Raw genomic sequence first — 16,207 nt, forward strand, 5'->3', positions numbered from 1 at the left:
CCTCACTGTCCAGTGCCCCCCACCACCACAACTGCAGTGAACCGCACAGACCCCCCACACTTCCCAGTGCCCACACACACACAGATCGGCCCCACTGACCGCCCCCCAACACATAGATCTCCCCCCCAGTGCCCAGCACCTACCCAGACCCCCTAGAGACCTACTCTCCCACACCCTAACCCCCAGCCACAGTAGCCGGCCCTGATGGGAGGTGACTGTGGCTGCCAGGCTGAGATGGCAGCGCAGCCAGAACTGGTCCTGGGGCAGGATAACTCTGGCCTCTTGGGAGTGGTGGAAGCAGCCAGGCTGGAGCAGGAGCAGAGCCTACCCGGGCCAGGCTCTCTCAGGACCCAGCTGAGCCTCCCCCCTCCCCGACTGTTCCCTGTGAGTGGCTGAGACTGGCCCAGCCTCTGCACCAGTCCCAGGTGGCTCTTCCCCCAGGGAGGCAGGTGGGGCCCCACAGGTCCCAGGCAGTGGAGACAGCTCATAGTTGGAGCAGTGCTGGGGAGCGGGGCAGATCCCTGAGACGTGACTCCCGCGATCCTACCGAGCCCACCCACACCCATTGGCCCCGTGGCCAGCAGCCTTGCAGAGCACACACCTCTCTCTCTCCCTGCTTTCCTATCACCAGTTATGTTACTACAGGAATGAAATCGAGACATCCCGTAAAACAGCTAGTTCCACATTGTTCTTCAAACCTCAGATCATTGAAATGTAGCTTTGCATTTGAGATACTATATGACTGTAGTACATTTTGCACCGCCTGCATCTACACTGACATCAGGAGAGGAGAAGAGGACAAGACTGTCCCTAGCATATATGATTTTAAAGAAAGGTGAGACACACCCATCCACTATCAATACAACAAGAAGGGAGAACAGTAGCTGGTGCCAAGAGAGAAGATGCAATGAAACCCTTCTGTACCCACAACTGATGTCTGAAAAGCATCAGTCACTCTGCAGATCAAAGAAAGAAAGAGCAGCCAGTTTCAGACAGATAGGATCCTTATGACCTATATAGGAGAAGTGTACTTCCCTATAGCAGTTTCCCAACATAATAAATAAATCCATAAGAAAACTAAGCAAAAATTAAGATTAGGAGTCTGATTGAAATTATGTACATTTTCAGTGTTAGTTTAGTATGAAAATATTGCAGCTACTTTTCTTTTACTCCTGCCTTCATAAAAAGCAACAGAGTTATAACATATAACTACAAAGACTAAAGTGCATGCTTTACTATAATTAGGACCGGGCAACCTAAGATGAAAACTACACCGTGGCAGAGTCCTACAACCAGGTATTTGAGGCTAATCCCTTTATCAATGGAATCCTCAACCAAAATATGAGGAAGGAGACGAGTCACCCTCAAACTTTTGACAATAGCTCAAGGTCAGACACCAAGAAGACCAGCGCCATTCGTATTCTGGTTTTGGATAAAATACTTGATCTTGCCTACATCATAGAAACCTTCCTCTCTCCAAGTCTACACCCCACTACACCCTTTAGCGATAAAGTAACCATTAAAGAAGTTCTGAATCAGTCGTCTTTCTTCCCAATTTAGGTTTAACAATAAAGCTGCAACCTAAGTAGCTATGGGAGATGACAGTGCAACTACTAGGTATTGGTGGGGGAAAAGTGTGCTACTAATGTCCTGGATATACTGGCAGGGCCGGCTTTAGGCCAATTCAACCAATTCCCCTGAATCGGGCCCTGCCCCTAAGAGGGTCCCGCGCCCACGCCCCGGTTCGGTGTATTGGCAAGAGTCAGTGCACTGTACCGGGGTGGCCCGGCTTCTCCAGGGGACAATTTAAAGGGCTTGGGGGCCCTTTAAATTGCCACCACAGCCACACTGCGGTAGGGCTGTTGGGATCTGTGGGCTACTTAAAAAGTCTGTGGCTCCCGTTGCTTCTATCGCCCGAGCCCTTTAAATAGCCACTGGAGCCCCGCCGCTTCCCCAGGGCTCCGGCAGCTGTGTACATGGCCAGGGCTGTGGAAGCAGGGGAGCCCCAGGTGGCTGCTGCTACTCTGGTGGGGGAGGGAGGAGGAGGAGGAGGGAGCACTTACCATACCGGGTGGCCTGTACCCCCTGTACCTGCACCCCCTGCCCTGTCTCCAGCCAACCCCTGCTGCACCCCCCCTGCCTGAAGCCAGCCATTCCTGCACTCCTCTGTCTTCAGCACTGCCAATCTATGCCACACACCCCTATGGCCCTGCTTGAAGCCAGCCAGCCCACCCCACCCCACCCCACACACCCCTGTCTCCAGCCATTGCTGCACCCCTTGCCCTGCCTGCAGCCAACCCCATGTCCACTGGTGCCCTGCAATTCCCTGGGCAGTAACCGTGCACACCTGCTTCAATGATGGGAGAAGAGAGCAGCTGGTACCCACACACATGTGCACACCTTAGGGTGACCAGACAGCAAGTGTGAAAAATCAGGATGGGGTGGAGGTTAATAGGATCCTATATAAGAAAAAGACCCCAAGATTGGGACTGTCTCTATAAAATCGGGACATCTGGTCACCCTAGCACACTCCCAGGGAGTGGCGGGGACCCACACATGTGAAGCGGAGTTCATTTCTAGTTCAGTCCCATCTTTTTAAAAAAGAACTGTAGGTAGTGTTAACATACAGCCATATTTTCCCGGACATGTCAGACTTTTTGGTTCTTAAATTGCTGTCCGGGAGGAATTTTTAAATCTGGAAATATAGTAACCCTATTGGTACCAGAAATACATATTCTGGCACATCCCTTAAATCAGAACTTTTTATAGGGAACCGGTTGCTAAGAAAGGAAAGGCTTTTTTCCCCACCTTTTTTTCCTTTTTTTTTAAAGTCATCCCTGCTGGGGCCCCACTGAAAATGTTTGAATTGGGTGGGCCCCAAACTTCCTAAAGCCGGCCCTAACTAGTCTGTTCAGTGTTACAGCTTTTAATATGCTACTGCAAACACTGTAATAGAGCATTAATGTCCCAATGTACTATAGCTTGTTTTAACTTACTGTAATACTAGAAGTGGTGCATGTGAACATTGCCGTAACGAGGGCAAGGAGAGTGAGGCACTTGCCTCGGGCACGGAAAGTGAGGGGCTCAGAAAGTCTCTCCTTCAGCGGCAATTCGGCAGCAAGTCCTTCCCTCTGAGAGGGACTGTGGTACTCATTGCCGAAATGCCGTTGATCGTCTTCAATGGAGAGGGGCGGCGCATATGGCTCTTTTGCAGAAATTCGTTGGTGGATCCTTCCCTCTAATAGGGAAGAGCCGGACATGCTGCCTCTGTTCCTTGCCTTATGTGCCAAAAATCCATAGTGACGGCTCTGCATGTGAAGCTCTCTTAAAAGCTGACACTACAGTAGTGATATTCCCTATCCAGCATGCATAGGGCTGGGTGTGGGGAAGAGGAGTGCATTTAGGTATAAGTAACATCTCTCACACCAAACAGGAACTTTTACAAAGTTCATTATTATACCTTGTCTTACAAACACCAAAAACTATTATTACATATGCAGAAAGGTCAATAATCACCCCCTCCCCATATATACAGAGTTGTGCTTCTGCATATAGTATCTATGTCAGATTAATATTGAGTTACCAGCTGTTCAGGAATCAGTAAAGAGTCAGCTGCCAAGCCACATGTTGATTCCTATTGCAAACTGTATGGGTGACCCTTGAGGCATTCTGAAGCAAGAGATTACTGTAAAACTGTAAATAAGATGCAGAAAGAATAAAATTTTCCTAGGTTTTGTTTGTCAGATTTATTGTATTATGTATAGTAGGTCTTTAATATAAAAACCAGGTAGTATGGTTTACAATGTTTTAACAAGAGATTATTCTATTACCATTATCCAGTCAACTTGCACACTATTTTGAATTAGTGATAATTCACAGAGAGAGAAAGAAGAAAGCTGAATTTAGATAATTATTAACCAGATTCCTGGTTATTCACCAGCCACTTTGCTTCAGTCCATGGCATAAAGCATCATAAACCCAGGACAGTATTGACAAGATAATATTCACCTCGAATTTGCATCCGCTACACTCCCTGCCCCCGCCTCATTCCCAGTCACAATATTCAGGATATAGCCTAGTGAGAAAGTGGCCTGGCTGAAGCATGTAGCTGGCAACTGAAAACTAGTACTGAGTACAATAGCCTTGAGAACATTGCTTAATTCTGAGCACTGTGTCTGCAGTGAGATGCAGGGTGGCCCTGGTGCCACGGCACCATTGTAAAGTCGATACTGACTCTAATCCCATAGGCGGCAGGTTTGTAACAATAGTGAGACTAATATCTTCCTGTTAGCTACAAGTAAAAACTGAAACAGCATGCACTTCTACTGAATATGCTTAATGATGGACTTTGAGTGAACTTGTGTGATTTGTATCAGAGGGGTAGCCGTGTTAGTCTGGTTCTGTAGAAGCAGCAAAGAATCCTGTGGCACCTTATAGACTAACAGACGTTTTGCAGCATGAGCTTTCATGGGTGAATACCCACTTCTTCGGATGCAAGTAGTGATTTGATTCTGGGGAAAGACTTCACAGAATGTGGACACTAAACAGTAGCATGTTGCATGTTTGAGAATGTGTTATTATCAACATGGGGCATGGCAAATCAGATGATACATTGTGTAAGTGTGAGACAATAATATGAAAACAAGTGTGTATGTATGTGAGCAATAAGTCATTTCAATTACTAATTGAAAAGAGAGAGAATGGATTTTTATCTATGTCAAGAAACCAGAGGGGGGGAAAAGGGAAAGCAGAGCTCATTTATGCAGTCTGCTAATGTACTCTCTAAAAATTTCAGAAACTTCATCAAACGATTAACTAGTAAATCCTCATCTGATTGGAACAGTAAAATTGTTCCGCATCCCAGACAAAGTGATGGCCACAACTGCGGACCACTCATCTTAAAGGTATTGAATACCAAATTGCCATTAATATTGGTTATGTATGTTTACTTATCCATGTTGAAAGTAAATGCCAGAGATTACCAGTGGGCACTGCACCGGTGTCCTTGCCAGGGTGTACGGGGTGCACTTCTGGCCCCAAGAAGGAATGGGGTCTCCAGTGGAAGGTGCGGTGCTGGGGGGACCAGATTCTACCAGCCAGCCCTTCGTGACAGCTGCTGCTGCAGTGGCCAGGAGCACCAGGTGCTTGTAAATCACCGTAGCCCAGAACCCCTTTCGCTCACCCACCGTAGGCAGCCCTGCCAGGAGCGTTCAACAGCATTGCCGGACCCTGTGGCTGGGCCGCTGATGCGGGGGCGATGGGATAAAGGGGGCAGCGCCGTTAAAGCATAAAGCACTGCCACAGCGGAAGCGTAATGTCAACCATGTACGGGAAGGAACCAGCGGCCAGTTCTTACACTGGACTGGCCCACTTTCACCTCTGTTACTTATGTGTATTCTAAATATCTGTGTTGGTAGTTTGCAGAAACGTATTTGCAGCACAAAGACTTCAGTGCGGTAGAAACAACACAAGAGGCTAATACTGCATTTAGAAGACATACAGCAATTCTTCTAATGAAGGAGTCAGGTAATTACTTTCTTGCATGTATTGTGGACTCATTAGGCACATGTGAAGATAACATGAAGAGTGGAACTTTGTCACATAGTAGACAGTTATCGTAACACCCCTAAAGTGGGATATCTCACAGGTTTGGTTCTCTAATGGTGACTACGAATCAATAATATCTTTAAGTACACAAAAATTTGAATGGGGTGAATGATTGCTATTGATCAGTTGAATGAAATTTGCATTTTTAGATACAGGTGCAGTAAAGTAAAAATTTGAGAAAATATGATTCCCAAAAAATAAAAAAAAAGTTCAAACCATTGACTGCATTAAAATATTGACAAGTAATAAATCAAGGTTTGCATTTTTAGTGTTGGTCATACCATATTCATCATTTCATAACGCTATAATTATTTTTTAGAAAGCATGGAGGACTATTGCATATACTGCAACTGTATCAACTGTGAAAAAGAAAATGAGGATTGCACGATGGTAAGATAAATAGTATTGAATGAGAAATATATGCCATAAACTGGTTAAGGACCATGATTCCTGTAAAAATTCCACAGCAGTAATCCTTTTCTTCATGCTGATAGTCATATATTAGGTAACGCTCCCATGTGGAAGGAATAGCATGAGTGATTGCTAAGTATGCGTAACATTATAACTTCTGTGATTTCATTTCTTAATTGTTACTTATCAAAGGTCCAGTGTGATTCTTGCAAGAGGTGGGCACATATACCCTGCATTGCAGAAGGAACCAATCAAGAAAACCTGACAGATGAGAAGAAAGAGTACAACTGCAAGAAATGTGCATAGTTCACTTCATTACCCCCCAAAAAAAACCAATAGAAAAACCCATAGTTTAAATGCCTCTTGTTCAAAACATAAAACTATATTTCGTTGGGTTGCATTATGTATAGTCGGAATTTAATAAAACATGTTTTTTACTTGGAAAAATTATTCTCTGTATTTGTGTCCATATATATAATGCAAAGTATAAAATTATATTTAAAAAAAGAAAGTGGTCTCATCATGGGCATTCTCCATACCCCCAAACCTTACCTCCCTTTTCACGTACTCACACACAAACGAGTGAAAGAGCGCGCCTCGCTCATCCAATAGGTCAATTTGGCACATTAGCCAAGAGGAAGCAGATCGTGAGCGTTTTTGACCGCAAAGCCCATCCCTCCGGATTTGCAACCATCCCCAGACCAGTGACGTGCATAGGGAGCCAAGTCATTGGAAATAATCAAGGAGGAAGCCAGTGGAAAAAATGAATGGGGCCACTCTGGTTATCACCTTGGGGTCAGGGGCGTCCTCTGTACCCCCAAACCTTACCTCCCTTTTCACTTATTCACACTGTGACGAGGTAGTTCTGGCGGTACCAAAGTGAGAGTGCCAATTCAGGACAAATTGCTCAAACAGGGCAGTTACAGCCCTCGGCTGGGGGTTTTCCACCTCTAAGGCAACCCAAACCAGCCAGACACAAAGGACTTTGGTTTCACCGCACTGGGTAACACAAGTCACACAAACAATGTCCTTAGACACTCCAGTCTCCCAGTATCACCACCAGACCCACTCGTCCTGGGGATGAATGGTTATGAAAACCAACACCCCAATAAAAGAAAACGGTTCTCTCGATCCCAAAGGACCAAGCCCCAGCCCCAGGTCAATATACACATCTGATCTTACCCACAAATCACGCTGTTGCCAATCCTTTAGAATATAAAATCTAAAGGTTTAGTCATAAAGGGAAAAAGGTAGAAATGAGAGCTAGAATTGGTTAAATGGAATCAATTACATAGAGTAATGACAAAGTTCTTAGTTCAGGCTTGTAACAGTGATGGAGTAAACTGCAGGTTCAAATCAAGTCTCTGGAGAACATCCCCCGCTGGGATGGGTCACTAGTCCCTTGTGTAGAGCTTCATTTCTTAGCAAAATCCCTCCAGAGGTAAGAAGCAGGACTGAAGACAAGATGGAGATGAGGCATTAGCCTTATATAGGCTTTTCCAGGTGTAAGAACCTCTTTGTCCTTACTGTGGAACATTACAGCAAAATGGAGTCTAGAGTCACATGGGCCAGTCCCTGCATACTTTGCTCAGTTACAAGGCATATCTGCCTTCTCTCCATGGGTCAGTTGTGTAGCTGATGGTCCTTAATAGGCCATCAAGCAAACTTATCAGAGCTAACACCAACTTGTCTGGGATGTTACCCAGAAGCAGAGCACAAATACAAAATACAGACAGTACAGAGCCAATACTTATAACTTCAACTACGAAATGATACAGACAGCATAATCATAACCACCAACCCATAACCTGGTCTTAGCCACCGTATATGACCACCTTTACCTAAGATTTGGTGCCACTACAGGACCTTGGTTGCAAACCATGTTCTACATGGTCCCAGTTTATATCAATAATGTCACACACACACAAACGAGTGGACGGGCGTGCCTCAATCATCCAATAGGTCCATTTGGCACATTAGCCAGGAGGAAGCAAATCGTGAGCGTTTTCGACCGCAAACCCCATCCCTCCAGATTTGCGACCATCCCTGGACCAGTAACAGGGGCATAGGCAGCCAAGTCACTGGAAATAATCAAGGAGGAAGCCAGTGGAAAAAATGAATGGGGACACTCTGGTTACCACCTTGGGGTCAGGAGAGTGCTCTGTTCCCACAAACGTTACCTCCCTATTCACGTATTCACACTCAAAAAAGTGGAAGCGCGCGCCTCAATCATCCAATAGGTCAATTTGGCACATTAGCCAGGAGGAAGCAAATCGTGAGCGTTTTCGACCACAAACCCCATCCCTCCAGATTTGCAACCATCCCTGGACCAGTGACAGGGGCACAACCATCCCCGGACCAGTGACAGGTGCGTAGGCAGCCAAGTCATTGGAAATAATCAAGGAGGAAGCCAGTGGAAAAAATGAATGGGGCCACTCTGGTTACCACCCTGGGGTCAGAGGAGTGCTCTGTACCCCCAAACCTTACCTCCCTTTTCATGTATTCACACACAAAAAAGTGAAAGAGCATGCCTCAAGCATCCAAAAGATCAGCGTTCGGCAACCTTTCAGAAGAGCTGTGCCAAGTCTTCATTTAGTCTCTCTGATTTACGGTTTCGCATGCCAGTAATACATTTTAATATTTTTAGAAGGTCTCTTTTTATGGCTATAATGTATAACTAAACTATTGTTGTATATAAAGTAAATAAGGTTTTTTAAATGCTTAAGAAGCTTCATTTCAAATTAAATTAAAATGCAGAACCCCCCAGACCCCTGCAATAGGTCAATTTGGCACATTAGCCAAGAGGAAGCAGAATGTGAGTGTTTTCGACCACAAACCCTGTCCCTCCTGATTCGCAACCCTATGGACCAGGCGGTAGCAAGTCCTGAGCAGGAGCCCAGATGGTCACGTTGTGCGGCAGAAACTGCAACTAGTAGCAAAACGTGAGGGTTTTGCAATGTGTCGTCACACCTGTCTCCTGTTCCACTCCCAGGCGCTATGATCAGAAGGGCCCATCATGAGCATCTGGCCCAGGGGATCTCATGACCAAATTTGGTGGCCTCAGAGTGTGGCCAGCAACTCTCACTGGTGGCCACTCTGACACTTTCCCCTATAATCCTAACTAACCAAGACTCGTCCCCATAATTTCCTTCTTGCTAGTATACAATATTTTTTTTCCCCCACCAGTGCCAGTTTTTAATGTTCTTTGTGGTCAGAAATCCCTGGGCTTTGGTGGTTTCAGTAGAGTAAGTGTTCCTACTTCTTGGCACAGTGGTGGTTTAGCATTTTGCAGGGGAGAGGTTACTAGCACATCACCCTGTAATGCTTTAGGTTTTTTAGCACAAATCAAATGCATGGTAGTTCTGTCAGTGGACAAGGAAGAGGTTACTAACACTTTAACTTATCCTTTTTTTCTGCTGCCCAAAAGAAACAGCAGCACCAGAAGGAGAAACAGGCTGATCATCAGTCGTAAAGTCCTCTTGAGGTGGAGAGGCCTTTTTGCAGTGAGAAGCACGGGTCCAGGCAGTCAGTTCTTGGCATTTTACAGCGGTGTTGGTAGTCAGCAGGACTTGACAAGGGCCTTTCCAGCATGGAGCCAGGGCGGTCTTTCGCTGATGGACCTTTATGTAGATCCTGTTTTCTGGATTCAGCAAGTGGCAAGGTTGTTCAGCTATAATCATTATTGTCGATTAAAAAAAAAGGTAGAAAGTCTTGCTCCAACTGTTTATCTTTGGAGCCCTACCTGGAGTAAGAGAGATTCCCTGCCTGGGTGTGCAGTTCCCCTCTTGCAATTGCTTAAGAATAAACTGTCTCTGATTTGTTACAATCAACCTAAAAGTAAAAACTCTGTTTTCTTCCACAATTATTGATGCCGTGACTCGGATGGTAACGCCCAGCTCAGCCAGCGGCAGCTACTGCGGACTGTTCCCCTTCGAACCCCAAGGCGCCAATCAAGAGGTAAGAGACCTTTTGAAATCTCTAATGGGGTATCGAAGGAGGACTGCCCGTGGAACCGTCTGTCCCTCTGGGGCTCATGCCATGTGTCACAGAACTTTACATCCTGTGTGGATTCTCCCATGTTGAATGAGGTCTGATCTCCATGTGAAACTTTTCCCACAGTCCAAGCACTTGTGGGGTCTCTCTCCTGTGTGGACTGACTGATGACAAACAAGGTGTGACCTTCTTATGAAACTTTTCTCTCAGTCCACGCACTTGTGGGGTCTCTCTCCTGTGTGGACGGACTGATGACAAACAAGCTGTGACCTGTGTTTGAAACTTTTCCCACAGTCCAAGCACTTGTGGGGTCTCTCTCCCGTGTGGACTGACTGATGACAAACAAGGTGTGACCTTCTTATGAAACTTTCCCCACAGTCGAAGCACTTGTGGGGTCTCTCTCCTGTGTGGACTACTTTATGTCTAACAAGCTCTGACCTCTGTATGAAACTTTTCCCACAATCCAAGCACTTGTGGGGTCTCTCTCCTGTGTGGACTGACTGATGTTGAACAAGGTGTGACCCGTGTTTGAAACTTTTCCCACAGTCCACGCACTTGTGGAGTCTCTCTCCTGTGTGGATTTTCTGGTGTTTAACCAGGGCTGATCTCCGTCTGAAACTTTTCCCACAGTCCAAGCACTTGTGGAGTCTCTCTCCTGTGTGGACTACTTTATGTGTAACAAGGACTGACCTTCGTATGAAACTTTCCCCACAGTCCAAGCACTTGTGGGGTCTCTCTCCTGTGTGGACTGCCTGATGACAAACAAGGTCTGACCTTTGTATGAATCTTTTCCCACAGTCCAAGCACTTGTGGGGTCTCTCTCCTGTGTGGATTGCCTGATGTCGAACAAGGTGTGACCTTCTTATGAAACTTTTCTCACAGTCCACGCACTTGTGGGGTCTCTCTCCTGTGTGGACTGTCTGATGACAAACAAGGTGTGACCTTCGTATGAAACTTTTCCCACAGTCCAAGCACTTGTGGGGTCTCTCTCCTGTGTGGACTGACTGATGACAAACAAGGTCTGACCTTTGTATGAAACTTTTCCCACAGTCCAAGCACTTGTGGGGTCTCTCTCCTGTGTGGATTGCCTGATGTTTACCAAGGTAGGACCTTTCCTTGAAACTTTTCCCACAGTCCAAGCACTTGTGGGGTCTCTCTCCTGTGTGGACTGACTGATGTTGAACAAGGTGTGACCTGTGTTTGAAACTTTTCCCACAGTCCACGCACTTGTGGAGTCTCTCTCCTGTGTGGATTTTCTGATGTTGAACAAGGTGTGACCTGTGTTTGAAACTTTTCCCACAGTCCAAGCACTTGTGGGGTCTCTCTCCTGTGTGGACTGACTGATGTTGAACAAGGTGTGACCTTTGCATGAAACTTTTCCCACAGTCCAAGCACTTGTGGAGTCTCTCTCCTGTGTGAATTGCCTGATGTTGAACAAGGTTTGACCTCTGTTTGAATCTTTTCCCACAGTCCAAGCACTTGTTGAGTCTCTCTCCTGTGTGGCTTTTCTTAAGTGACTTTCGTGCTGACTTTGGACTGAAACATTTCCCTTCAGCTCCTCCCGCAAAGGTCGCCTGGGGTTGCACTTCTCCAGGAACTTCCTGATGATGATTCTCCTCCCCATTCTCATTCCCTCGCTCAGCACCTTCTGGAAGAGAGACAATCCAGACAGGAGTCATTGTGCTTGGAAGAAAGAGGAATAGCACCGAGGGAAAACCCAACAGAGAGACTGAGCAATTGGATTCTGCCTCCACATCCCACCCAAAGTGAAGGAGAAATGGGAAGGAAACTCCTGCAGCTAAGAGGATGGGTGGAAAGTCGTGAGCGATATTTGCTGACTACAGCCCTGTCCTGGCTGAAACGAGGAAGAACTGAAGGTGTTTACTCACACCATATTTGGGGATTCTCAACTTTTTCCTTCCCTCCCTAGATGGTTCTGTGTCAGTCCTCACCTGTATGGAGGCATCTTGGAAGCCTTCTTTCCTCGCAGGTCTGGAGATCGGGCACCCACGGCTCTTCCCCTTGCTCCAGGCGGGCGATAAGCTCAGGTTTGGCAAGGGGAAATCCTGCGCAGGGGGTGAAATCAGATCAGATCAGGGTGCATGGAGCACTGGTGGAGTATTTGTCACTAAGGACATTCCGTGAGTGGAACCTGTCTCTGTGCTCTGCTGGAGGAACGTGGCATCCAAGAGGAAGGGAACGTGGTCACTGAGCCCCCTTCCGCAGAGGAAGTTGTCTGGGGAGGTGAGCTGAATTATTACTACACCCTCACTAGGCGTTCCCAGGATCTCTGCACTCTGGGGGCCTTGCTGACTCACACGCAGCTCTGCACTTAAACCCCTGCCTCTTTCTAAACCTGCAAAGCCCAGAGCCCTCCCCTGGGCTGGAGCTAGTCCCAACAAGGGAGGTGAACAGGGATTGTGTGTGCAGCCAAGAAACCACACAGACAGGACAATGCTCGATTTATGCCCCTTTGAAAGGTGGAGGGGTGGGGATGGTTTAGCTTGTCCACTGGGTTTTGACACCCATGTTCCACTGGAGAGGGCACAGAGATGCAACTCTCTCTCACATGGCAGCTGTGCATTATGGAACCCATTCGCCTCTAATGTAACTGACTGAGGAAGAACCTGAACACATTCAGATACGTAAGTCCCATGGCTTCTAATAACAGAGTGGACGGAAATCCCTTACCCAGCGAGGTCACCATCTCATAGGTCTCCTGCATGACGTCCCTGTAGAGGGCTCTCTGAGCGGGGTCCAGCAGAGCTCCCTGCCTCTGGGTGAAATACACAGCCACCTCCTCGAAGGTCACCGGCATCTGAAACAACAAGAGTCCCTCCCTCAGCACCTGCTGCCCCAGATACAATCCCACTAGTCACGGGAAGGGGAAAAAAATGTGAAGCTCTGGGAGGGCCAGACTGGCAGAATCCCACCCCCACCCAGCTCAGAGGCTTCAGGGTGGGAAGAAGGTGAGCGCTCCCTGCCCCCCACATCAGACGGAGCAGGGCCGGGATTTCTTATTTCCCACATGCCTGCCAGCCACAGCCTGACATGGGAAGCAGAGCTCTGAGCCGGGGACAGCAACCGGAATACCAACAGCTTCACTTCGTATTTCACAGCAGCCTCAGGCCAGTGGGTCCAGGCTCCAGCATTGGGAGTCTGGAAAATGTTCCCAGGCCTGCTTACAGGGTTGATTCCTGTTTGAGAAATGGGGGAATGTCCCCTCTCCCCTACCCCGCCTCCAATGGGCCTACTCAAAAAATCAGCAGGTTTCTCACACCCTGTATCCTCTCTGCCTCTCCCTCACCCCGCCCAGTAGCTCCCTGAAAATCTCCTACCTGAGCTGGCTCCATCACAGCCATTTCCCTTCCCTGTCTCCTGGAAGACGGGACCATCTGGAGCGAAATGTGGACGTGATTCCTCAGTCTGTCAGGGCGAGAGGAGCAATGGGGGAGGTTACAGAAGGGGCTTCAGTCCATGTCACCCGCAGATTCCCATGGAAGAAACAGAGTCTTCACTCTTGTGTTTGTTAGCAGCAAGTCAGAGGCAGTTTATTTCAAGCAACTGCAGGGGGAGCCTACGGGGACAGGGGCCTTCCCTTTCTTAGGCAGGTCTCCAAAGTACAACAGTTTAAAGCACATATTTATAGGTTCCCCTCACATATATCAATGGATACAGCTGAATCTTGTTATACATTTTCCTTCCCATTCTTATCTGAAAGCAAGGTTAGAAAACAGCTTCTCATGTCGTTTCCCCATCCGCCTCGCACAATCCCCGCTTCTACAAATCTCGTGACGTTAGGGTTAGGGTTAGCCTTGTCGTGGAAAAACGACCACGCGTTGTGTTTGGATCAGAACCGCCTGAGGCCTTTGACTGATTACCAGCGCACAGGGGTGGACCGCTATTGGAAACAGCCTCCCCGAAGCTGGTTACAGACAGGCTTATAAAGCTTAAAAGCACAAACTCGTTACACAAGGCTGCAGACATTGCCGTGTCATTTCCTTACTAGAAATGTTGCAAAATAAATATAAATTAGAGCAAACTTAAATTCTTCCCATGTTAGGCCTCTCCTGGTATTTACTGTCTGTCCTTTTGCGGTTAAACGGTGACCGTGAAGGATATGGCACAATTGTTTTTGGCTAGGGGACTGTTGGGTACTTTCCACTGCCTCCTCTGTGCCCTCATTTCAGCGAGCTGACCCTGGCAGCTCGACATGAGGCTTGGGCCTATAAGGTTTGGATGCCACTGGATTTTCCCTTACAAGGGGTTTGGGGTGCAGACTGCGGTGGGGAGAGGACACCCCCCCAGCCCTCTCTCACCGCAGCAGCTCGGGGCAGGGTGAGAGGCACCTCTCCCCAGCCATGGCAGCTGCTGTGGTCCTGAGCCGGGCTGAGGGAGGGGTTCCTCTCCCCAGCAGCTCTGGTGGACCTGGGTCGAGCCTAGGGAGGGGATTTTTTCCACTCTGACTCCTTCTGCCCCTTGTACACAGAAACAAGCAGGATCTTAGTTCAAGGCCTGTAAGCAAGCTTGACCAAACTCAGAGGACCTTGTCTAAAGCTTAAGGCCGGCTAAATTTTCCCTCACAGCCTGTCTTCTGCTCTGTCTCTTAAAAACACTAAGATGGCTGCTGCAAACCCCCTTTTCACACGTCCACATTCCCCCGAGGCTCTTCAGACACTTCCCGTAACAGCAACTCTAAGCCAAATGCTAGAAAAAGAAAAGGAAAAAAAGGGGCCACTTTGGGGGATTTCCCCACACTGTCCTGTAAACTCCTCTCCCTGAGGAACAGCCGGAGCCCTCTGGTGGCATCACCCGAAGAACGAGCTGCCCTGGACTCCCCCAGCAGCCCCCAGGGACAGGCAGACAAAGGCTGATTCCATTGGCCCATCCACTCTCCCTACCGGCCAGAATCAGCAGCGACTCCGGTGGGGCTGAGAACTGAATCCTGCAGGAAAATCAGACCAGGGCCCCGGGCAGACCCCGAAACTCATGAGACACAGACCCCGCCAGCACGGGGGTGTCTGACAATACATAGGGTGACCAGATGTCCCGATTTTATAGGGATGGTCCCAATTTTTGGGTCTTTTTCATATATAGGCTCCTATCACCGCCCACCTCCTGTCCTGATTTTTCACATTTGCTGTCTGGTCACCCTAGACAATAACACACTGGGACCGCCCCATCCCAGCCTGCCCCCCGCAGCCGCCTCCTGCCCCCACCCCGCTCCCCCGCCTGCCCTCACCCCCGGCACCTCTTTAGCCTCCGCCCCCTGCAGCCCGGGGGTGCCGGGGGGGGGCGGGTCTCTCTCACCTTCCCTCCGAGCGGGGCCCCCCGGGGCAGGGGCCGGGCCGGGCCGGGGGCTCTGCCCTGGGAGAGGCTCCTGGGGGGGAGCAGCGGGAAGGGCCCTGCTGGAGATTCCCCTCTCCCGGCTGCAGCCAGGGCTCCGGGCTCCCAGCACCAGCCGCCCCCCGGGACTCGGGGATCTCGCCAGGAGCCTGGGAGCCAGAGTCACCGCAGCGGCTGCGAGTCACTTCCTGCGGCCGGGCCTGAGTCCAGCGCTCGCTGCCCGGAGCCGCCTTCCGGCTGCTCCTGGGTCCTAGCAATCAACCCCGCTTAAAGCATGTCTGTGACAGGTGTACCGACACATTTCGAAACCCTCCCGTTTTGCTACTAGTTGCAGTTTCTGCCGCACAACGTAACCATCTGGGCTCCTGCTCAGGACTTACTGCCGCCTGGTCCATGGGGTTGCAAATCAGGAGGGATGGGGTTTGTGGTCAAAAACACTCACATTCTGCTTCCTCCTGGCTAATGTGCCAAATTGACCTATTGCAGGGTTCTGGGGGTTTCTGCATTTTAATTTTATTTTAAATGAAGCGTTTTAAGCATGTTAAAAAACTTATATACTTTATATACAACAATAGTTTAGTTATATATTATAGCCATAAAAAGAGACCTTCTAAAAATATTAAAATGTATTACTGGCATGCGAAACCTTGAATCAGAGAGACTAAATGAAGACTCGGCACAGCTCTTCTGAAAGGTTGCCGAACCCTGATCTATTGGATGCTTGAGGCATGCTCTTTCACTTTTTTGTGTGTGAATATATGAAAAGGGAGGTAAGGTTTGGGGGTACAGCGCACTCCCCTGACCCCAAGGTAATAACCAGAGTGGCCCCATTCATTTTTTTCAATGGCTT

General features: G+C 48.3%; 1 protein-coding gene and 1 long non-coding RNA gene across 2 annotated transcripts; both read right to left on the bottom strand.

Moving 5' to 3' along the window:
* Positions 1–8,759: 8,759 nt before the first annotated feature.
* LOC123346053 (zinc finger protein 585A-like) lies at positions 8,760–12,756 on the bottom strand. The gene is made up of 3 exons (XM_044983257.1): positions 12,703–12,756; positions 11,964–12,077; positions 8,760–11,659 (listed from the first exon to the last, which is right to left on the bottom strand). The coding sequence occupies exons 1-3, from the start codon at positions 12,734–12,736 to the stop codon at positions 10,218–10,220; spliced, it is 1,590 nt and encodes a 529-aa protein (XP_044839192.1). The 5' UTR covers positions 12,737–12,756; the 3' UTR covers positions 8,760–10,217.
* Positions 12,757–12,789: 33 nt separating this feature from the next.
* LOC123346079 lies at positions 12,790–15,383 on the bottom strand. Its single transcript, XR_006572923.1, has 3 exons — positions 15,322–15,383; positions 13,350–13,437; positions 12,790–12,829 (listed from the first exon to the last, which is right to left on the bottom strand). It is a non-coding gene; the product is annotated as an uncharacterized LOC123346079 (long non-coding RNA).
* Between the last annotated feature and the right edge of the window lie 824 nt (positions 15,384–16,207).

The sequence above is a fragment of the Mauremys mutica genome, chromosome 12 (genome assembly GCF_020497125.1).
Source record: "Mauremys mutica isolate MM-2020 ecotype Southern chromosome 12, ASM2049712v1, whole genome shotgun sequence".
NCBI lineage: Eukaryota > Metazoa > Chordata > Testudines > Geoemydidae > Mauremys > Mauremys mutica.

Coding starts and splice junctions, on each gene's coding strand:
- LOC123346053 (XM_044983257.1), bottom strand. CDS start 12,736: ATGCAGGAGACCTATGAGATGGTGACCTCGCTGG. Junction 12,078..12,702: donor TGAGATGGTGACCTCGCTGG/GTAAGGGATTTC, acceptor CCCCCTGCGCAG/GATTTCCCCTTGCCAAACCT. Junction 11,660..11,963: donor TCCAAGATGCCTCCATACAG/GTGAGGACTGAC, acceptor TCTCTCTTCCAG/AAGGTGCTGAGCGAGGGAAT.